The sequence below is a fragment of the Lemur catta genome, chromosome 20 (assembly GCF_020740605.2).
Source record: "Lemur catta isolate mLemCat1 chromosome 20, mLemCat1.pri, whole genome shotgun sequence".
Classification (NCBI taxonomy): domain Eukaryota; kingdom Metazoa; phylum Chordata; class Mammalia; order Primates; family Lemuridae; genus Lemur; species Lemur catta.
Genome location: NC_059147.1, coordinates 23,730,401 through 23,753,750, shown reverse-complemented (window position 1 = coordinate 23,753,750; position 23,350 = coordinate 23,730,401). Strand labels below are relative to the sequence as shown.

General features: G+C 54.0%; 1 protein-coding gene across 4 annotated transcripts; it reads right to left on the bottom strand.

Moving 5' to 3' along the window:
• Positions 1-68: 68 nt before the first annotated feature.
• Positions 69-22,489, bottom strand: PSKH1 (protein serine kinase H1). Of its 4 annotated transcripts, XM_045533559.1 has the most exons (5): positions 22,391-22,489; positions 13,391-14,417; positions 4,911-6,663; positions 3,975-4,363; positions 2,272-2,360 (listed from the first exon to the last, which is right to left on the bottom strand). In XM_045533559.1, exons 2-3 carry the CDS (start codon positions 14,345-14,347, stop codon positions 6,445-6,447), a joined length of 1,176 nt encoding a protein of 391 aa, XP_045389515.1. In that variant the 5' UTR covers positions 14,348-14,417; positions 22,391-22,489; the 3' UTR covers positions 2,272-2,360; positions 3,975-4,363; positions 4,911-6,444. The 4 variants fall into 4 exon arrangements, with proteins under 4 accessions (XP_045389512.1, XP_045389513.1, XP_045389515.1 ...); XM_045533556.1 differs by lacking the exons at positions 3,975-4,363; positions 4,911-6,663 and adding an exon at positions 69-1,090 and having other exon boundaries at positions 1,479-2,360; XM_045533557.1 differs by having other exon boundaries at positions 2,267-4,363.
• Between the last annotated feature and the right edge of the window lie 861 nt (positions 22,490-23,350).

Here is a 23,350-nt window from a genome sequence, read left to right as displayed (position 1 = left end):
GCTGCGGCCCCCACCCCTCCTCCTCTGGGGCAACCCCTTGGTCTTACAGCAAGGAGCCAGGGCCGGCAGAACGAATAGGCAGCCTTCCCCGAGGAGGCAGCCTGTTTATTGAATACAGAGGGTACATTTACGAACTGAGTACACAAAATAAATAACTGCACATTCTCCGTCCATGGTCCATGGCATGAAGGCCCAGGTGGGCCTATCAAAGGCCCAAGGCTCCAAACCCCCTCGGTCCTACCCTCAGGACCAGGAATACGCTGGGCAGAGAGGAAATAAATCCCCAGGGCTTCAGGCCCCCAGAGACACTTGGGGAACTGGGGGCAAGTTCTGAGGCCATGGTGCTCGGATCTCCACTACCACCTGCCCCGGGGGCAGTGGGGACGGAAGGAGGGGGTGTATAAGGCACAGTCGACTTGGCACAGAGTGGTCTCTTTGGTTTGGTTTCCCACTGGAGGTGGCACATGCAGATGGAGGGCCTGGCCCAAGGCTGCCCACCGGGAGGAGCTGAGTGGGGGCCAAACCCCCCCTGCTGGCAGGGGCCCTGCAGTCTAGCTAAGGCCAAAGCTGGGCCCTGGCTCCTTCCTACCCACTGAAAGCAGCCGTGGAAGGAGGGAGCTTAGGTTCCAGCCTGGTTTGTGGTAGGGGGAGACACCATGAGAGACGTGGGGACAGTTCTGGCTCAGGTGGAAAAGCAGCCACCCAACCCCACCCACCTCCCGCAAGGGCTCCTCCAGCCTGAGACTCAGCGGGGCCCAGACTGGAAGGTTAATGCTGTGAAAGGAAGCGGGCACAGGGCGGATGGGGCAAGGCCTGCTGTGAGAAGGCCAGTGCCCCAGGCACCCAGGGTTCAGAGGCAGGTCACAGAGTATGGCTAAGTTCCAGGGAGAGGTGCGCAGAAGCTCAGCAGAAGGGTAGAGTTGAGCAGCCCGAGAACCTCCCCCAGTGCAGCAACTCCGCCCTTCCCACTTCCTCGGGGAGGACTACGGGTGTGCACGGTGCATGCGCAGTGGTCACTCCCAGGCTGCTGTACCCATGCCAGACACCAGATGGCGCCTTCGTGCAGTTGCGGAGGAGGGAACAGCAGAGCCTGAAGGGAAGGGGCCGAGGGCTGTACCAGGGCTGACAATGGAATCCTAACGGGGAACTCCCTGTCCTCTGCCTTGGCCCCCAGGTGCCCCATTCCCCAGGTAGCAGCAGTGGGGCTCCCTTTACCCCCCACAGTAGGGAAGGAGGCACCTGGGGAATGGAATAGGCATCCAAAGGGGAGAGGGAGGCAATGGTGGACCCTGCAAAGGTGGCACTGAGGGTGGTGGGCTGGTGGGCAGGGACCCTCTCATGGTCAGAGAGAGGCTGGAGCGTGGGGCAAGGCTGCCACCAGCCCCACCACACAGTTCATGCCATGGTCCTACCACCAGAGGTCCTGGCAAGTCCTGGGGCCAGAAGGGGGTCCTGGGGGCACATGAAGGAAGACTGACCTTGGCTGGGAGGTGGGGGCCTGCTTGGATCTAGCCAGGAGCTGACGGTCCAGTCAAGGCACAGCTTTGCGCCTACTCGGGCCTCCCACTGGAGCCTGATTTGAGGACCAGGATGCCATGGAATGTGGGGGGCCAGGGAAGAAGGCTCTGCAGAGGAAAAGGGGTGTTCCAGAAGTAACCATCACAGAGGGTCCTGGGGCCATGGGACACCCTCCACCCAGCACTGCAGGCCCCTTTGGTCTGGGGAAGAGCCACAGGTAAGGGAGACAGGAAAGACCAGGGCCTGTCCCTTCCCCCAGCAGTTGCCCACCAACAGGAGTAGCGGTGCCTAGTTCAGGGAGGTCACAGCCCCTGGGCCACCTCCACTCTGTCACACCTGGCCCATGCCCATGGTAAGGATGGGAGCTGCTGAAGGCACAGAGGAGGGGCTGGGGCCAGACATTCTTCGGCTACTGCTAGCCGTATCTGTACAGGCCTATCTCTAGAGAGGGTATCGGGCCCAGAGGGCACAGCAACGAGTGGCCAGGCTGGGACCGTGCTGTGTCTGCACCACAGCCAGGCGGCTCAGCCATTGTACTGCTGCTGGTAACGCAGGTTGAGCTCCCGCAGCTCCCGCTCCCGCACACGGCGTGACTTGTTGGAGCGTGTCGAGCGGCTGGAACGCGTGGACTGGGCAGATTTGGTGCTCTGGCAGCGTGAGGAGGCGCGTTTGAGGAGGTTCTGGGAGATGGAACGGTGCAGATTCTTCATGGATGAAGAGGCCGCCATGCTCACCACCCACGGGTGCCTCAGGGCCTGCAGTGCAGTCATACGGGCTCCAGGGTCCACTGTCAGCAGGCGGTCAATGAAGTCCTTGGCCAGGTTGGACACACTAGGCCAGGGCTAGAGGCCAAGGACAAGCATTAGAGTGACAGCACTCAACACTGCCCATCCCATTTGGATGAAGCCACCATCCACAGTATTCAGACACACCCGGCACCCTTGCACTACTCCCACAGAGGGGCCCCCTCTCCCATGTGGCATTCTGGGGCTCCCCTCCCCACCCAATGTTGACCCAGCAGGGGCTGCTCTCTGGGTGATTAGGAGGAAAAGGACCTGTCCCTTTTCCCAGGGAGAAAACTTCTAAGGTGTACTGACCCAAAGCCTGGCTCAGGGAGGTAGCTGCTGCCAAGGACCCCCAACCTACCCCAGGGCCACCATAACTCAGGGGGATTTAAAGAGAATGACTCAAAGCTTTCCCCCACATTCTGAGTCAGACTTAAGCTCCAATGCCTGGATGCCCAGACCAGGCCACTTAGAAGGGAGCTTCCTAGTCCTTAAATAGAGGGTCCAAGCTCGCTCCAACTGCTAAAGCAGTGCTGGAAGACCACGGCATTCCCTGTCTCAGCCTCAGCCTCCCAGCATGGGGAGGAAAGGAAACAATTCCATTTCTCAGTCTGCTGAGGACAGGGGCTCCCGGGGGCCAGGCAGGGACCAGGATCTTCCCGGGGCACTCTCTAGTCTGTAGGACTTCTCTAAGCCACGAAAGCCTCCTGGCAGTGGTGTGAGCCAGCCTCATTTTAGTCCTCTGTCCCAAGGGAGGAGCTCCACAAAGCCTGCTCTGCGACATGCATCCAGGGCTGCCTCATCTCTGCCACACCCAGAGTAGCTGTCTGTCTGAGGCCTCGGGCTGCAGACTGGTCTTCACCTGGTTGAATCCTTAGGTCCTCAGGGTAAAGGACACTTGCTCAGGCTCCCTCTTAGCCCCCAGTGCTTATGGCAGTTACTCCAGCAGCAACCTTAAGACTGTAATTTCAAGTTCATTATTCCCACTGGACCACAGTGAGCTGGATGAGCCCCAGTGCCTGGTGCGGACACATAAGAGGCTCAGTAGGCACAGGCTCAGTGAGTAAACAACTCATGTTTGCCAACTAATGAGTGCCCATTGCTGGAGCTGCTTCCAGGCCATGGGGCTCAGCCAGGTGGGGCCTTGAGGGCAGGCTCTGAGTCCCTGCCTCTCCTAGGAGCATTTCTGGCATGGACTCGATCCCCAAAGGGTGGGCAGCTAGGACCTTCCCTGAGCCTGTTTATACGGCCCAGCTGGGATGCCAGGGACCCTATCACTTTCCTTCCTGCTAGGTGAGGTCTGCCTGTTCCACCCCATTGAGGAACCCCTGAACATACCCTCCCGGGGGGCTCAGAAAAAGTCTATGAGCGCACATTCGGGACAGCTGCATGGCCATTTAGTGGACGGACACACCCACTGACTGCTGATTGCTAACCCCCCCACCCCCAGTCTGGCTCCCTTGAACTCAAACTCTTCCCACACCACCGTCCCGACTGCTGTACGGGGTGATGCGGGAGGAACATGCATCTGCAGTTCTGAGAAGGGTTGGGGCTACTTGCAGTTGCTGTCCTCGCCTGCCCCTTGGAAGGGCAATCTCAACTTTCAGAGAGCTGAACTGGAAGTGACGGGAACCACATTTCCAAACAGCTGCCTCACAGGGTCGTCCTTACCGCCGGGCCAGCTCCCGGTGACTCCTGGGAGACTCTGGTCCTCAGGGGGAAGAAAGTCAGGGCCTCAGGAATAAGACACTTTGCTGTCGGAGCGCAGTGTGGGGTATGGGAGCAACAGCCCCCCATACAGGCAGGCGGGTCCACGTTTCGGGGCCTGCAGCCCACTCCTCTGCTTTAAAGGCCAGTATGTAGGGCGACTGGATTAAACAGTTGCCCCAACAGCTTTCAGCTCACAGCTCAAGAAGACCCATGGCCCGCTGCTGCCCTCCAAACACAAGGAGCCACTGTTAGTCAGCGCAGCCGTGGAGGGCCTCTCGCCAGACCTGCCCATCGGCTTAAGCATCTCCAATTCCAGAGTGGCACAGGCTCACACCAGGCACTGACCCCTGCTGTTCGTGGAACACCGGCGTGTTAGTGCCCAAGCAAGCCGGATCGATCCGCCCGCCCGCTCGCTCTCCCAGACGCGCGCCTGGCCAATTACCCAGAACTCGCGGCTGTGTGCAGAATGCCGACAGACTCATTTGTCTGCGGGCTAGCCCAGCCCTTCAGCAGGCCCCAGCTCTCCCCATCTCTGAAGAGCTAAGAGCAGCTGGGCCAGGAGGGACCCCCAGGTCAATGTGATTTAAGTCGCCCTGACCTGAAAACCAAGCTGTCCCAACGGCCCCCAGCCCAGCCTTTGTGCATCAGGCAACCTGCAGAGGTAAGTCAGGCAGGCCAAACAGAGAGGTGGTCCCATCCAGCCTGCTGTCAGCGAGGCAGGGGCTTAGGCTGACTTCCAGAATAGTGGCCCTGGAAGCCCTGCTGAGGCCTCCGCCAGGGCTCAGAAAAGTAAGGTTTTCCACACTCACCCACAGCCGCACTGTGGCCCCAAGTCCAATTCAGCACCTCCTAAGACGGCCCTCAACACCCGCAGCCCAACCCACCTGCCTCCCCCACCTGCTCAGGGCCCTGGAGCCACAGAAGTGTGTCTGTCAGCCCACGAGTGACTGGCCAGGAAGCATTCTGGGCATGGGAGAAGAAAAATGGTAAGCAGTCACCACACCGTTCAGTTTCCACTGCTCTATATGCTTGCTCTGGGCAAAGGACAGAACTCCCACCTCAGTATACTTGGGGCCACACCAGGGACACACATGGCCTCAGGGGACTGAAAGATGGCACAGGTGCCAAGTACCACCTGCTTCTAGGCTGACATGGAGCACGGGGCACAGAGGGAAATGTTAGATGTTGGTTGGCTTTGCCTCCAGACACTCAGGTCTCCCCTGCTCTGGGACCGGAGGGCAGCTCCGACACCCACACTCTTCTTGCCACGGTCCCTGGAGCTGCGTGGGTGAGGGGCTGGGCCCTGCCCTGAGAGGACAAGGAGAGGCTGTGGGAGGAGGGACATCACCTCCACTCTGACTCTGACCATCAAGCAGGCCGCCTTGCTTCCGAGTCCATAGCCCCCAAAGAGTCCTTGTCCCCTTGCAGTTAGGGTACCTACTCCTGATGCTGGAACAACAGACACCAACAGGGAATAGGGGGAGGGACCTCTTCCATGAGCACCTCCTTGCTAACTTCAGCTTGCTCATGCTGGGCCAACGCCACTTCTCAGCAGAGGCATCCAACACTCCCTTTGGAGGGACAGGCAACAGAGAAGAAAAGGTTTTCTGCTCCAGCTCGAGGACCCCTCCCTCCTAATGGCCTCTTTCACTTGCTCTAGCTCTAACGTCTGGCACAAGGGCTGGGCGAGAGCATTACCCAAGCCACTACCAGTGGTCTCATCTTGAGCTCAAGGGCCAGGGGAACAAAGGCTGGAGGCAGCCCTCTGGCCTAGGCTGCAGAGAGAGGAGGTGGCTGCTTCTCTCTAGAGCAAACCCAGCTTACAGGGCCGCCCTAGACGTCCTCTGGCAGGCAGGTCTGACTACTGTCGAGTGCGGCTGGGAGAGAAAGGCCCAGTGTCTCTTCTGAATGGCATCTGGGTGATAAATCAAAGTGTTGGACTATAAGCCCAGTGACCTGTGCTCTAGTTCTACCTTCTCCGTGTGACATTAGAGTCACAGCCTCCTGACTTTTAACAAAGGCTGAATGCAACAAATTCTAAGTCCTTCCCAGTTTCTCATGTCCTAGATTCAAAGAACACGGCTTCTCACGTTTCCCCTCACTTGGCTGCGGGTGGCAGAGCATAGCATCTGACACAGGCTGACCTCTTGACCCCTGTGTGTTCTTCAGCCAGCCCATGGTGACCCTGGAGAAGGCTGTCTGGCGGGGAGGGCAGCCCTGCCAAAGAGCGGCTGGGAAGGGAAGAAAGGGAGGAAAGAAGCCTGGGCCTGGCTGCCGTGACTCAGTTCTTCCCTCGGCTTTGTCTCAGGATGTATTTTCAGACCCAGTGTTCCCACCCGCGAAGGCCTCCCTTTCTGTACTTACGTGGGCCCGAATGAGAGCGGAGAAAAGGGCACAGAGGAAATTCTGGGAAACAGAGCTTGGGGTTTACTCAGAAGAGCAGTGTGGCAACAAGAACAGCACGCTCTGAGGCTGCCCACGAGGACGAGCGCTTGGAAAAGTCAGCAGACTGTGACCGTGTGGCGGTGGCGCCAGCATCCCCTCCTCTGGCCAAGACACCCAGAATCCACCACCATCCACCACCCCGGGACCCAGCAGGTGGCGGGTGAGGCACGAGCAGCAGAGAAGAGAAGGATGGAGGGGAGAGAGCCTGAGGAGAGAAAAAGGAAGAGAATGGAATTTTAAAAGGGGCAGAGAATAAAGATAAAGGTAAAATGAGAAAAGGCATGACAACTTAAAGGTTAGTAAAGCTGCATTCTGAACCTTGCGAATAGCAAAATGAAATCTTGTGCCCCGACGTGTCCCTGCCCAGAGCCCGCAGAGTGCAGGACACGGGGAGGAGGAGACGGGGTACAACTCAACAGTGAAGGACGCTGTCTGCTCCCCACAGGATCAGGAGGCCATCAACAGCCTGTGGCAGCCATCGAGGAACGCCTGCTTTTCACAGCGTCCTGGGGTAGCTGTGGAAGGCTCTGGATTTAGAAGCCTGTTGCAGAGCGATCTCTTCTATGACTAATCAAAGAAGGGTTCTGCTGTGGCTAAATGGTTTCCAAAGTCCAACCTGGCTCATTTTTTTTTAAACTTCCTCCCATCCTAATTTCTGAGGCAATTTGGAGCCCCAGCGGCTGTTAGCATCTCACCCACACTGTGGCCTCTGTCCCTGGAACCCCGGGCATGCGGGACTCGGCTCAGGGCCAGCACTTAGCATGGGATGGCAGGATGGGCTCAGAGGTGAAGGTGACTTGGCCTTCTGCTCCAAGTTGGTGGGGCCATGCGGGAGTGGAGCTCTGTTCTGGATGCCACGTGTGTACCAGGAGACAGACAAACCGAGGCACGCTGCAGAGGGGCAACCTTGTGTGACGGGAGGACTAACCCCAGAAGGCAAGCCTGGAGAGGCACGGCTGGTGCGGATGGCTGGACCAAGTCACCAGTCACCATCCCATGCAACTGGGAGTGGCCTCCCACCCCAGTGGGGGCAGGAGGGAGATGAGGGGAGAGCACGAGCAGATCTAAAGAGGTCAGGATGTGGGAGAGACAACAGCCCAGCGGCTCCCAGAGGAACTCGAGGGCCTGGGAGCAACAGAGCCTGGGAGAGGGCGGTGCTCTCCAGGTGGAGACAGACAATAAGAAGAGCAGGCGAGCGAGGGGACAGCTGGCACACCACTAACAGCTCTGAGCACAAGCCACCACGCCCCCGCTTTGGTGGAGAGGCCTCGAGGACCGGGAGGGAAACAGCAGTGATGAAAGGTAGCTCTGAGCTGAGAGAGGCTGCGGGCGGCAGAGCAAGGCCTTTTTGTAGGGATGGCCGCATGCAGCAGCGTGGGGGGTGGGTCTGCTCCTTCCACCACAGGGAAGGTACTGCTCTGTGGCACATGTAACCAGGGCCGCAGCGACAGGGCAACGCCCAGAGGACAGGGCTCTGCAGAGCCCAGTGATGGCCCAGAGGTGGCACACAAGGGGACTGCTGCTCCCTTCCACTCAGAGCTGCTTTCTGCCCCCCCAAAGAGGAAGCCACCTCTGCCTTCCTGCAAGAGGTCCCCAACCATGGTGACAAATGAAGGTCCACTGCTTATACCAAGTGGCCCAAACCATGCCACCTCTGGTGACCAGTCAGGGACCCAGCCCGAGGGCAGCTGCACTGAAGGTGGGAGACTTAATCTGTTGAACATCTGGAGCTTTGGTGAGGTGGAGTGGCCCTTCCCGAAGGATCCTTACTGGGCAGGTATGGGGGCATCTGCTGGGCCCCATGCGATCCTCACATACAGACAGTGCCACCAGCCAGCACTTGATAACCAGCAGCCACCAGCAGGCCGGCAAGGAAGGGCTCAGGGATGCCTCAGAGCAAGGATTCTAACCTGGTCGGTGTTTTCCTATGCTGCCAGCTATTGTGACAGACGTGGGAAAGCCATGCTCTGACTGGGAGCCGGGGTCAGCGAGAAGACAGATAGGCTCATGGGTCTATCACAGCCCCCATCCACGCTGGAGCGGGGAAGAGGCTACTAAAGCATCCAGCAGGGGCCAAGCACAAGCTGGGAAACATGCTCCCTGCCTCCCACTCTGCCACCAGCACGTGCATCCGCTCTCTGGCTCCCCCATGTCCCCTGGGTAGCCCTCTCCATGGCTCTGGGATAAGGTCCCATCCCTGCTCCCGTGGCTGCTCCCTGTGACATATGAAGGCAGGCAAGGGGCAGGCAGGGAGACAGAAGAGCCAGAGCACATGCACCAAGCTGCATGACCAAGCCCCACCACCTAGAGAGCCCTTAGACATGCCACATCCTCTGTGCCTCACTTTCTCTTAGCGTCCTAGGGCATGTGTCACAGTCACTTGAAGAAGTGGGGAACAGTGAAGCAAAGAGAGGGTCGGGGAAGAGCTGAGATGGAAACGGGAATGTCAGCCCTGGCTCTGGCACTCATCCTGCCGCAGTGCTATCACAACTACAAAGTGGCCCAAATCACTGCCCCTTCAAGTACCCTTTGGCCCCAGGTTGATGGACAGTCAGCCTGCAGTCCAGAGACCCAGCCCTGGGAGGCCACCTTCCACCAGTCCTCATCCCCTAGGTAGTGGCAGAGTGGCCCACTCTGTCCCCTGCCCAGCAGCACTCACTCTGCTGAGCAAGGCTCTGTGACAGCCTCTGCCCAAGCCCACCTGTTCCTGGCACAGCCACCTGGGCTCACCTACAGCTCAGAGACTGCCCGAACAAAGGCGGGTGACAATGCAGGCTGCTGAATGCAGCACACTGCAAAGCTGTCGATGGCATCACTCCACCATCATCCTCCAAAAGCCTCTTCATCCGTCCTGCCTCTAGGAATAGAGCTCTTGACAAAAGCAGTGATATCAGGGATGTCACGTTTTATGTCAAGTGAATCACAGCATCTCTGCGTTAGAGGACCCTGACAGTGCTCCAGTGTGAGTCTACAGGTGATGACTCACCTTTTGTGCCACCCCTTTAGAAACGGCTCTTCCAGCCCTCCTGGGGCCTCTCGTGGCAGGAAGCTCACCTAAAGTGGCTCTTTGTGTCTTGAGACTGCTCTCACACTCACGCAGGCCTCCCTCACAACTGGCCAACATGTGTCTCCACCGCCTCCAATGTGCCATCTCCACTCCAGCGCCTCCAGGCACTGGGTAAAAATTCAGATTTCTCCTCCCAAAGTCATCTCCTTCCCAGCATTCCCTCCTCTTCCAGGAGTCCTGTATGTGCCCTAAAACGTGAAGAGTACACATACAGCCCTGTGGCCTTCCATCCCTCCCCTGCCTGTGCCCCCAGCAATAGCCCCCTAACCTCCTAAGCGATGGCCAGCAGGCTCTCTGCTTCATCCTTGAGTCCAGCCCCCAGAGGGAAGCCCTGTCTGCCTGCCAGCTGTCGTATTTAGGACCCTGCCCAGAGTGTCACCAACAACCACTGGTGCTTCCCTCAGGGGGAGCCAGGACAAAGTTCCCCCCAATCATCACATATAAATGCGCCAGCAAATATTCAACCCAGCAAATATTCAAACAGGCACCCATTGTGCACTAAGCCTGGACACGACAGCAGCAAACATATGTACTGATATATATGCTGTCCTCAAGGACCTCACAGGCCAGGGAGGAGAGACGTGTCCAGAGACCACAGCCTGAGAAAGCACTGAAACAAAGACTCCAGCACCAGCCTGAGGCACACATGTCAGGGGGAGCAGGTCGTGCTGGTAGGAAGGCCAAGAACTCTGACGCCAAGACGGCCTGGCCACCCAGGCCCGGCACCCTCTAGCTGTGAGACCATAGGCAAGTTATTTAACCTCGCCAACCTCAGTTTCCTCATCTGTAAGATGGAGGACTACACCCACCTGGCAGGATCGTTGTAGAGATTAGAGATATGAGGTACAGAACACCCAGCCCTGTGCCTGATGCCCAGTAGGCACTATACAATGGCAGTGGTCAGCATTATTCCTAACAAAGCAATCTTTGCATTGGACTTTTTATTTTTATTTTATTTTTATTTTTTTGAGACAAGAGTCTCACTCTGTCACCCAGGCTGTGGTGCAGTGGCGTCAGCCTCACTCACAGCAACCTCAAACTCCTGGGTTCAAGCGATCCTCCTGCCTCAGCCTCCCAAGTAGCTGAGACTACAGGCACATACCACCACATCCAGCTAATTTTTACTATTTTTAGTAGAGATGGGGTCTCGCTCTTGCTCAGGCTTGTCTCAAACTCCTGAGTTCAAGTGATCCTCCCACCTTGGCCTCCCAGTAGATTTTAGAGTTGATCAAATTTCTAAGGTCAACATTAGGAACGGAGTGAGGATCAGAAGTGTCTATTATCGGGCCCCACCAGGGATGTCAAGGCAAAGCCCTGCATATTCTCCAGGTGCGGCCTGAATTCTCTCCAAATCTGTCTTTACAGGCTGATGTCCCTCCTGCACAGAGCCAGAGCTGCATACCATACCCCCTTCTCTGTGGCTTACACGTACCATGCCAAGCCTACTCCCTAGACCCCTGATCTGCCCTGAACATCCCCAGGACGCCAGGCTGGCATTATTCCAACAGCCTCCAGGTAGTCTTCCTCCTGCCCGTCTCCCGCAACACTTTCTGGGGCATTCCTCCTTCGCTATCAAGAACCCAGAGGGTTCCTTGCCACTGTGCAGAGAGCTCCCAACAACAAACACCGGGCCTGCCCCAACCTCTTCAACCTCTACTCCATTACTCCCAAACCATCTCCTATTTATTCTCGAGCAGTCAGCAATGTTCCCTCCTCCTTCTCAGAACACATCTCCTGCAAGAAGCCTTCTACTCAAGTCCAGGGAAACCACTAAGCCTGACGAGGCCTGGAGCTGCATGGACAGAGCCCTCAAGGAACAAGCATGCCAGAATGGGCCTGGTGTATAAGAGATACCACACTATAAAAGGGGGCAAAGGCTGGGCAGTGCCCCCTGCCCCCACTCCCTACCTCACATACAGAGTCACGCCCTATTGTTCCAGCAGAGCAGGAAGCAGGATCTCAGGACCCAGTCTTCCAGCTACAGTGGGAGCAGGAAGCCTGAGTCCACTCCCCACCTCATTCATTTGCCATTCTCCAACCCTCAGATAATCAATAGCCCATTAGCAAGACCGTGCAAGCTCCAATTAGATAAACTGCCTGACCAACAATTGCCAGAATCAGGAACTCTTAGGCAGACCTGGATACTTTTAGAAAGAGTCTTTCCTCTGTCAGCATCTCTTGGGAAATCTCTTTTCCTCCCTCCTATAGGTAAACTCCATACCTGCTCTGCCAGCTGGACCTTGAACGGCATGGTACCATGCAGAGCTCCAGGGGCCAGAGCTCCCAGAATGCAACAAGGCTGACCACTCTGCAGGAAGCACCAGGGGGTCCAGGGGGCCCACAGGTCCTAGTTGGTGTCCTAAGTCCTGCCTCGCTCCTACCCACTCCTCTCCTAAGAGTGGTCCAAACAGACGCCCTCCCCATGCCTGTGACAGAGCGGGACTAAAGAGGAAGGCTTCCCTCCCTTCCTCATCCCACCTTTGAGGTACAAGGCCTGGAGACCCCCCTACGGAGGGGAGTCCTTGACAGACTCCACAGCCACACCTGGAAGCTGACAGGCTCCCAAGCGCTGAAGGCAAAGTGGCATGCGGCTGTTGAGTGACACCCGCAGGAAACGCTGGCTGGGTCAGCTGGCTGGGGCCAGAGAGGGGCCAGCCCAAGCCCCTGGAAAGAAAGGGAGCTGCTCGCAGAACTCTTTCCCCTCCGTGGGTACACGAGAGACATAGACAGCACCTTGGAGAGCCCAGGCCTGACCTAGGGGAGGGGACCTGCACTGCCCTGGCAGAATCCTGTCATCCTGGAAAGCTAAGCTCACCGCACCTCCCACGTAAAGCCGGCACACGTGCTCTTCCTCACAGCCTCCCGAGGAGCACGGCATCATGCTCCCGCTTGCAGCGCTCGCTGTTTCCTGCAGTCAGCCTTGTCTCCCACCCAGTGGGCATCCTTCCTAAGGCCCGTCCAGGCTTACTTTTTCCGGACCTTCCTTCAGCTCCCAGCGGTGCACAAACTTAAGAGATTTTTGCAGCTATCAGGACTATCAGTGAATCCAAAGACACAAACTCATGGCCTGCTGGCTGAACCTGGCCCACAGGTTAGCGTTTGTTGGCACACAGAGTGCTGCTTAAATATGTAAATTAGATTCCAACATTTTAAGACCAGATTTTCTGACTTGCCTTTCAAAAAAATCGAGATCTGGACACATGAGATCCTCACCGTTGTGTGGCAAACTGGACAGAGATGAGAAGCAGGTGCTCCCCAAGACAGAGCACATTCGCTCTAGCAGCTGGGGCGGCCCTGCCCCACATCCTCCCAGCCACCTGCAGCTGCGGCAGACTGCTCCCGTGCCTGGTGATAGCTTCCCACTGCCAGTGCCTGCACCTCTCTGCTCTCTGCCTGAGGACGTTCTCCAGCACTAGCTGGCATTCGAGACAGCCCAGAAGTGCCAGCAATGTGACACCCCCAAAGAAATTCTCAACCCATGAGGTACAGGAGTCAGTGGATTAAAAAAAACCCACTGCAGTGGTGTAACTGAGGCATGATTATTCCCAAGGTCCTCCGTGGGACTGGGTTCTGGTGGCCCACAGTGGCAGTACACTTCTTACTGTACCCTTTATTGGTGATTTCCCTTTCCCAGTCCTTCCCTCATGGTTACTGGAATCACATCCAAATAAACTATTAACTCCCAAGTCCTTATCTCAGGGCTCACTTTTGGGGGAACTCAAACCGAGACATTCTGCTAGTCTCGCTTTGTCGTTTTTGCATTACCTGCCTGGCCCTCAGAGAATGTGCCCCTGAGAGCTGCAGGATATACCCCCGACCCAGGAGTCTCCCCAACGTCACCTGGACAGGGGCAGGACACACTCACCTCCCCCGAGTAACTGTACTTGCCCCTGAGGATCTGCCGGTACAGCCGGGTGCGGTTGTCGTCCTCAAAGGGCATGGTGCCACTGAGCAGGATGTAGGCAATGACACCCAGTGCCCACATGTCCACGGAGTTGGTGTAGGGCTTGCGGACCAGGACTTCGGGGGCAATGTACTCAGGCGTGCCACAGGTGGTCTTCATCAGGCAGTCGTCACCCTTCTTGCGGGCGCTGGCCAGGCCGAAGTCAGTAATGATGATCTTGGAGTCGGTGCCCGGGTGGTAGTAGAGCAGATTCTCAGGCTTGAGGTCTCGGTGTGTGATGCCCAGCGCGTGCAGATACCGGACACCATCCAGCACCATCTGCAGCACCCGCGTGGCGTCACGCTCGGTGAAGGAACCCTTGGCGATGATGCGGTCAAAGAGCTCTCCACCCGTGGCCAGCTCCATCACCATGTACACACGCTCCTGGGTCTCAAACACCTCCACCAGCTGGATGATGTTGGCATGCCGCACCCGGCGCAACACGCGCAGCTCGGACTCACACACCTCCCGCCCCTCCCGGTACTTGGTCTCGATCATCTTGATGGCGTATGGCTGCCGGGTGGCCCGGTGCTCCACGCGTACCACTCGGCTGAAGCTGCCTCGGCCAATCAGGGCCTTGATGTCATACTTCGCTGTCACACGTGGGTCAAACTTGGCCCTGTACTTAGCCACCCTGGCCCTGCGTGGTGGTTCTGAGGGAGGCTCTGTGTGGCCAGTAGTGGGGGCACTGGGGCAGGGGTGTGCATATTGACTGGCTGCTGGGAACCCGGCTTTGAGAGGGCCGACACTGTCCACCTCTGTGATGAAGTGCTTGTACACATCACTCTTAGTGCCACTGAAGGGCTCCACCTTCTTGACCAGATCCAGCTGGACATCCTTGGGTGGCTCGGGAAGGACCTTGCTTGTCCCACAGCCCATCACGGACACGAGGGCATCCTCTCCAACGAGGCTGGCAGGACCTGCTCTGCAGGCAGTGCCCCGTCTACACCTGCGCAGACAGAAGAGAGGGCAAGTCAGCACGGCTGGAACACCTCTGAAAGGAAACCAACCACCGTCCTCAGCCCCTCCCCCTCAATAAACCTAGTCTGATTAAGACTGAAGTCTTGACTCTAACATGGTTCCCTGGAAGGGAGGATGGCTTTGGTGATCAAAGCCCAGGCTCAGTGGAGGGTCTAAACGAAGGGCTGGGTTTGAGCTTCATGACCTTGACTTAACATCTCCCTGGGTCTCAGTCTCATGCTGCTCTTCAACCCTGAGAGGGGGCAGGAACATGCGCCAAGCTCAGATGTCGCCCTCCTCTCTACTCTGCCTGGGCCCCTTTATCTAGTTGAAGTCCTGTGTTTCTAAAATGTTAAAATCATTCCTCTCATTGCTCTGACTCATCTTTTCTGAAAAGGGGGTGTGGAGTGTTGGAGGCCTGCTCTCCAACACCGTCACCCAGCAGGGCTCAGAAAGCTGCTCCTCCAAGGCCTCCCTCCTGGATATCTTGCCTGGCCCTTTCGGCCTCCTACAGCGGTTGGTTCCCCCTGCAACAAATAACACCAGACCACTTCCCTGGGTTTCTGCCATAACCTCACTCTCCTGGATGGCTTCCACTGCTTTACTGATGCACCAGTCCCACCCCGGCAGTTTAACACCCTGTCCAGGGTCCCTCACTTCCCCAGCTTACCACATGGATGGCTAAAATCCCAAACAAGGTCAGGAGCTGGCTGGAATCAATCTCAGTGAACCTGGGACCACAAGCCTCAGCATACTGCCACCAGATGACTGCAAAACTAGCCTGGTCTCTATTCAAGAGCCAAAGGGGTCCTTGAGCTCAGAGAAGACAGTGGCAGTTCCCTCCAGATGTGAATCAGGATGTGGATCAGGGCACCCTGCTTCCTTGGGATCCAGGAGCCCTCCCCACTTCCTTCACAGACAGAGATGATTGGACCATTATTACCCTGGGGATGCTGGGGCCCTGCACAAGGTGAGGGGCTGAAGTTACTGCTTTCCAGAGATCACCACCTTTCTACCAAGACTACCTTTCTCTAAGTCTATCTGAGGCCCCATGGGTTGAAGAAGATTGCTGAGAATTTCCTATTAATTATGACACACAGAACTGGGAGTGAAATGATCAATTCAGGTATAACATTTATTAAATAGCTACTGGGTGCCAGGGGCCAGGAATGACTAAGATATGGTCCAATGTAGGTTATATCTTAACACACACAAAAAAACAAGTAAAACATGTCAATAAACTCAGTCTAAATGAAGAGAAACTCATAAAAACATAATTTCATGTGTTAAGCTTGAGAAACAGTAGTAGATACGTGTAGAGTGAGGCAGGGGTAAGGGAAAGCTTCCTGAAGGAGGTGACCCCCACGCTGAATCTTGAAGCAAGAATGAGTCAGGTGTGGAAAGGTGGGAATGCTGTTTCAGGCAGAGAGAGTAACACACTCCAAGGCCCAGAAGCCCAGAGGAGCACCGTGTGCCTGGGAACGGCAGTTCGGTGGTATGGAGCCAGGGCTGGGGAGCTGAAGTTTTGAAAGGTCCGAATGAGTCAGGCTATGGGGAGCAGCACAAGTTACGGTGAGGACTAGGACCTTCCTGGCAGGTGAGGAGAGCTATGGAAGGGTTTACGAGGACAGAGAGGTGATCAATTCTATGTTTAGAAAGAAGGATGGCTGGGCGTGGTGGCTCATGCCCTTGATCCTAGCACTCTCGGAGGCCGAGGCGGGAGGATTGCTTGAGCTCAGGAGTTCGAGAGCAGCCTGAGCAAGAGCGAGACCCCGTCTCTAGGAAAAAATAGAAAAATTAGCCAGGCGTGGCGGTGTGCACCTGTAGTCTCAGGTACTCAGAAGGCTGAGGCAGGAGGATTGCTGTGAGCTAGGCTGACACCACAGCACTCTAGCCTGGGTGACAGAGCAAGACTGTCTCAAAAAAAGAAAGAAAGAAAGAAGGATAAGATTGGACTGGAAGAGGATAAGAGTAGACTAAAAGGGCCGGTGAAGTGTGGTGCCCCAGATAGTGGAGTGGCATCAAGAGATGTCAGCCACAGAACCAACAGGGGCTGGAGGGTGGGCACAAGTGGCAGAAGGGAGGCATGAGGGCAACACTCCAGTCCCTCGCTCGGCTCCTGGGGAAAGGGTCAGGAGTGCAGCAGGGGCACAGGTTTGGAAGCAGTGGGAAGAGTATAGTTTTAGATGTGTGGGGGTACACGTGGAGCATCTATGTGACATTTACCGTGGGCTGTGGGATGTAGAATTTGATGTCTGAAAAGAGCTGGTCAGAGTCAGAGACTCCGTGGCTGCTCCAGGGTAGTGCTTGGGGCTAAGAGGCAACACTTACACCTCCTCACCCCCTCGTGAAGCTGGCAACTGATCCCATCAAAGGCAGCAGACGGAGGCCCAGGCAGGTTTTACTGTGACACCTTGGGGGTCACAGAGAACCCACAGAGGCCATCTGATTACAGAGAGTCAAGGACCTGAATTCAAGGTAGTGAGGCCAGTACTGACCAATATGGCAATGCCTTCAAGGAGCAAACTCGTCACTGAAACACACCCAAGACACTGGCTACAAATGCATCAAATAATAAAGCAGGAATTTGGAGACCACAGCTTAAGGGTTCCGGTTTTAATCAGTATATCAGAAATTCTCAGCAGAATGAGGGGTTTTGTTTTGTTTTTAGATGAGGTTTAGCTTTCTTCATGAGAGGGAAAGATTCCTCCACCAACACAAAGCTCTTTAGGATTTGCTGCTATTCTCGCCCAAACTCCCAGGAGGTCCCACACTACCCTATGAGGCAACTTAGGAAATAATATTTAAACAAAGGCATTTAGGAACAAAGTTCCTTTTCACAAAGGCCAAAGATGTGAACTATGGACTCTGGAATTTTGAAGATTCACCTCTTCCTTCAGGGAAAATGGGCAGTAAAGGGTTGAAGCTCACGAAAGGAACAGCTCCTGGGGCAGTATTCCTGAGGCAGAACACAGACCCCTAACTCCAGATCCCCAAGACCACTTGGTAAGCAACATCTACTACTATTCAGAGGCAAGACAAACTGTGCAAGGGTGACAGCACAGCCACTCAGATGTCACTTCTTACTAGTGAGGAGGCAGAATCCTAGATTCACAGAATAAATAGCTGTCTCCAGGCATATGCACTGGCTCTTTTTGTTTAAATGTGCATACCTAGTCTTGTCCTGATAAGAAAAACTCAGGTATATAAAAGAAAAGGCCTGGCTTTTCACCTTAAACAAACAAAGCTTGCACAGGGATCTAAAGTAAGTCAGCAATAAGGGAGCCAAGGATTTTCCCTCTGACCTTCCTTCTCTCTTCCTGGGACACAGTTTCTTTTGCATTCATCCCAGTTAGAAACTCTTAAAAGATGGGCTGATACTAGTACTCCATTATCCCAACTACAGATTCAAAGTGGAAGAGACGCCGGGCGCGGTGGCTCATCCCTATAATCCTAGCACTCTGGGAGGTCCAGGTGGGAGGATCACTTGAGCTTAGGAGTTCAAGATCAGCCTGAGCAAGAGCCAGACCCTGTCTCTACTAAAAATAGAAAAAATTAGCCAGGCGTGGTGGCACGCGCCTGTAGTCTCAGCTACTTGGGAGGCTGAGGCAAGAGGATCCCTTGAGCCTGGGAATTTGAGGTTGCTGTGAGCTATGATCATGCCACTGCACTTTAGCCTAGGTAACAGAGCAAGACTCTGTCTCAAAATAAAATGTTTAAGACATATATATGAAAAAATATCTTAGAAAGGTAGAAGAGAAACTGTTAAAAGTGATTGCCTCTTGGCCAGGTGCGGGGGCTCACGCCTGTAGTCCTAGCACTATGGGAGGCCGAGGCAGGAGGATCGCTCAAAGTCAGGAGTTCTTGACCAGCCTGAGCAAGAGCGAGACCCCTGTCTCTACTAAAAAATAGAAAGAAATTAACCAGACAACTAAAACTATATAGAAAAAGTTAGCCAGGCATAGTGGTGCATGCCTGTAGTCCCAGCTATTTGGGAGGCTGAGGCAGGAGGATTGCTTGAGCCCAGGAGTTTGAGGTTGCTGTGAGCTAGGCTGATGCCATGGCACTCTAGCCCGGGCAACAGAGTGAGCCTCTGTCTCAAAAAAAAAAAAAAAAAAAAAATGAGTGATTGCCTCTGGGGGTGTGGGAATGTGAAGGGGATGGGTAGAAGGAAGGGGAATTTTAACTTCTCACTGTAAACACACTTCTGCGCTATTGCTATATTTTAAAAGCATCTTCACATATTACATTTGAAAAGTTATTTTAGGCCGGGCGCAGTGGCTCACGCCTGTAATCCTAGGCCTCTGGGAGGCCGAGGCGGGTGGATCGCTCGAGGTCGGGAGTTCGAGACCAGCCTGAGCGAGACCCAGTCTCTACTAAAAAAAAAAACAGAAATAAATTATCTGGCCAACTAAAGATATATATAGAAAAAATTAGCCAGGCATGGTGGCGTATGCCTGTAGTCCCAGCTACTTGGGAGGCTGAGGCAGTAGGATCGCTTAAGCCCAGGAGTTTGAGGTTGCTGTGAGCTAGGCTGACGCCACAGCACTCTAGCCCAGGTAACAAAGTGAGACTCTGTCTCAAAAAAAAAAAAAAGTTATTTTGATGAAAATATGTATTATAGAAATGTATATACTAATAATGTATAAGAAAAAAAGCTGGAGGAATATACACCAAATTATTACAGTGCTTGTGTTTGTTTAAAGACACTTGGTGCATTATTCATGCTTGTAATGTTTTAATTTAATAATATTATTCATAATAACTACTGTTACGACCTCTTTTAGAAAATAGCAACTAGGAACCCCAATTCTCAAGGACTCCAGCTGACAACCACTCTTACATGGTAAGAGCTGGTAGGCAGAGACCCCTGCCTTAAGGCTGAGAGAGAGAAATTCAGAACTTTGCTGTGTCCTTCTCACTTTATCATGACTCCCAACTCTAAGACGTCCTCCCTACTGCCCATCCCATCATCAGAAATATAGACTCTGGCCATGTACCTGGAATTCTCCTCTAAACTCCCAATGTTCAATCTATAAATATTTACTGAGTTCCTGCTGTGGACCAGGAACTCTGCCAGGGATTGTAAAAAGGCAGCACCCCTAGTCTCTGTTCCCCAAGGAACTCACAGTCTAAATGGTTCCACACCAAGAATCCCTTGATCCATTACTCTTAGGATGCCCTAAAAGGTACTTCAAGCCTGGCAGCTTAGAAAGGGTTTCTCTGAGATCTTTTTCTCCCAGCAAATAAAAACATCACATTTTTCTACCTTAGCATCACATCAGACGCCATGGCAACAGAAGGCTGCACCAAGAATTAGCTCAGTGATGATCTAGCCAACACAAACCGGCTTCACACTCACTGAGTAAGATTCCTGGAAGAAAAGGGAGTTCAAATAAATAAGTCTCTCTCCAGCTCTCAACAAGAAGAACTGCTTCCCTTCTTCCAGGGCTGTACTTCTCAAATTTTTCTCCCTGTGCCAGGATAGACACAGAGATTGATACTATTGTATAACACCCTGGGATCAATGGAGGCAGCTGTTCTCAGCTATCCTGAAGCTTAAGGGTAGATACTTTGGCACACCTATAGCCCATTCACATCATACAGCTGGGAAGCCCTCGAGAAGATCAAAGGTGCCCATTTAACATGTTCTACTCATAAAGTAAAACAGAAGGCCAAACCAATATCCCACTCATTTAATTATGAACTCGTGATTGACAGAAAACCTCAGCACCTATTTCAGATTCCACAGACACTAGGATCTACTGGGGCATTCTGTTCCAGGTGTGAAGCAAACCTGAGGTGAGGTGCAAGTGTAGTTCAGAGTCACGGGGAAACAGGTTTCCTGAAGCAGCACTTTGTTTAGCTAATTTATCCAACTTAAATGGCGCAGAACTTCAATTAGATCTAGACAATGTGCTTATTCAGCAAACCTACTCTCTAGTGAGTCAGCATTCCAAATCTCTTCTAGGGGAAGGGCCAATCACATCTGATTAGAAGCACAGTATTGTCAGAGTTTTCTCTGATGACCAGAAAGGACCTTGAGGAAATCATATAACCCAAGCAGCTTCCTACACAAGACTAAATCTGAAGAACAAACAAGCTTATTAAGATGAGACATTCTATTGACAAGGGACACTCTGGGAAGAAGACCCATTAGTTATAATAATGGCTTCCATTAACTGAATTCCACCTGTGCTTAGGCATCTTATATGCACCATCTTACCCCTCTCTACGACCACATGAAACAGGCATGATTATTCCTATTGTGGAATGAGGAAACTAGGACTCAGAGAACTCAAGATCTCATAAAGCCAGAAATTGAGCCCAGTCTTTCTGACTCCAGAGCCCATGCTTCCTAACTACCAAGCTGTACTGCCTCTCCATGGTATGGGTAACGAGACCACAAAAGGAGCCCACATGGTGCAGCTAGCCCTTCTCACTGGACAAGGGAGACAACAACAGTTTACTTAGGCAATGACAAAGATCTTCAACCAGGAAGCATAGTGAATTCACCTGGGGAGTTTTTTCAAAATACAGATTCCTACTCCAGATCTTCTGAATCAAAATCTCAGAGAGTGAGACTCTTGGATTTATATCTTGCCAAAATTACTCCAAGAGATTTGAAACCATCAAAGTTTAAGAGGCTGCACAACCTACCACTCACATGCATTTGCTGTGCTCATCTCAGATAGGTGTCCAATAATACAGCTGAATGTGTATCCATTCATAAATCAGCAACCTACCCAACTGATGCAACAAATGCTAGTGGAGCCCCTACTTTATGTCAGGAACAGAGTACATGCCAAACAGATGCAGACAAAAGACCATGATGTAACACAACATGATATACTCAACAGCAGCAGCATGGATAAAGGTACCGAAAAGTCAGTGGTTACACAAGAAGCAAGGGAGGTTTTTCTAAGGAAGTGATATCTCGGGTGGATTTTATAGAACAGATGTAAGTTTCCCATACTGGTGGGTGGGGGTGTAAAGTGGAAGGAAGAGTATTACAAACTAGGAAAACTGAATATCTTTTTTTTTTTTTTGGAGCCAGGGTCTTGCTGTGTTGCCCAAGCTGATCTTGAACTCCAGGTCACAAGCGATCCTCCCGCCTCATACTCCCGAGTAGCTGGGATTACAGGCACGAGGCCCTGTGCCCTGTGAAAACTGTATATCTAAAACACAAGGGTATGAAACGGCAGAGCTAACAGGAGGCTCACATAAGGTTCGCATGGCTCAACAACAGATGATGTAAACAGAGCGCAGAAGTGCCTCCGTTTTGACTGCAGGGTTAGGCCTCTACCAGAGTATAAAGAGCCTTGCTAAGAAGTGTGGCCTTTCTCCTGCAGGCACTAAGGAGCCAGTTTTCGGCAATGGAGGATTTACTCGGATTTTAAGGGACGAATTATCACTTCAGCCGCTTCATGGAGGGAGACTATGTGTGTGTTGGGGCGGGGGGGTAAGCTTTCTCTTGCAGGTAAAGGGATGACAGACTTGCCAAGCAGGCAACCAAGCGGGACTGTGGCCTGTACAGGGAAGCTATCTGCTGCCCCGCCGGCTCTCCCGGCGACCAGACGCAAAGGAGGGGTGTGGGGCAGGCGCCGGACGTGAGAAGGCAGTCAGGGCAACCGGGTTAGATCAACCTGACCCGCGCGGGACACGGGACAGCTGAACAGCAGGCAGGGCAGCCGACCACGTCCACCAGCCCCGCGCGGGCCCAGAGACGGGCCACCCAGCACGACAGCACGTTTCGAGCCAGTCCGGACTCGGACACTGCGGACCCGGAGCAACTATCGCCTGGCCTGCTCGCCGGCCCCTCAGGCCCCGGCGCGCGGGTCACGGGCCGAGGGCGGCGGGCTGGAGAGGGGCAGGCCCCGGTGCGCCAGAAAGCGACCGCGGCCTCACGTTCGTCAGCCCCTCCCGCCCGTCGGGCTGTCGCCCTGGGCCGGGCCGCCTCACCTCGCGCGGGCGGCGGACTCTTCGGCGTCTCGGCGGCTCTGCCGACCGTCTCCGGGCCGGGGCCATGGCCACGGCCGCCGCCGCCATCCTCGGGCATCAGCGTCGTGGCGTCATCACAGCGCGCGCCTGACGCCAAAACAAACCCGGGCCACCTACGGGGCGGGGCTGGCCGGGGGCGGCCGCTCGGCGGCGCTCCGAGCGTCGCCTGCCAATCAACGTCCTGCGGGCGGGGACAGCTTTCTCCTTGCGGGTGGGTTTATCTGTCGCGCAAGGTAGCGCGACCGTAGGCTGGGGCGGGGGGGATCTGTGCTAGAAAAAAGAGGGACCGCGGGAAGTAGGGAGAAAGTTTCAAGTTTCTGGTTGAGGGAAAGAGGATTCTGTAGTGGGGCGTTGGGAAGCAGTGCATTCCAACAGAGGTTTCTGGAAGTGTCTCTGGAACTCCGAAAGGGGTTGACTTAAATTTCATTAAAACTGCAAGTAAAATAATTTCAGGCACTCGGATGTGTTCAATTTGTCCTCCATCACAGCATTGTTGCAAACGGTTAACTTGTGGATTGGTGAAGCCAGTCTTGGGCCAACTTCTAGAGTAACAGCTTTTTGTTTTAATTTTTTGTTGCTTTTGAACTTAAGTGTATCCTGAGACTGCAAAGTGAATAAATTTTTTAAAAATTGTCACCATTCACAATGATTTCACCATAGGATGAGAATTGTTTCACCACTTTACAGTCCACCCAAACTGCAGGGGAAAAAAATAAAAGTTGCTGGTAATAAGGGTGTCGTAACCACCATCCATCTTCCCCATGTCAATCATTCATGTGTTCAACACATCTTTATTGAGCACGAACTTCACCCATGGTATTGTCTTTGATTGACTGTATAAGCAAATGTTATACTTTAAACCTGAAAATAAATTAACACCAATAAAAACATCATTTTGTTTTATGTAGTACGGTTTCATAT

Bases quoted from the DNA above. Each gene is read 5' to 3' on its own strand.
- PSKH1 (XM_045533556.1), bottom strand. From the start codon at position 14,347: ATGGGCTGTGGGACAAGCAAGGTCCTTCCCGAGCCACCCAAGGATGTC. The intron at 2,361-13,390 runs GTGAGTGTGTCC...CTTGGCCTCTAG, and splicing joins AGTACAGTTACTCGGGGGAG to CCCTGGCCTAGTGTGTCCAA.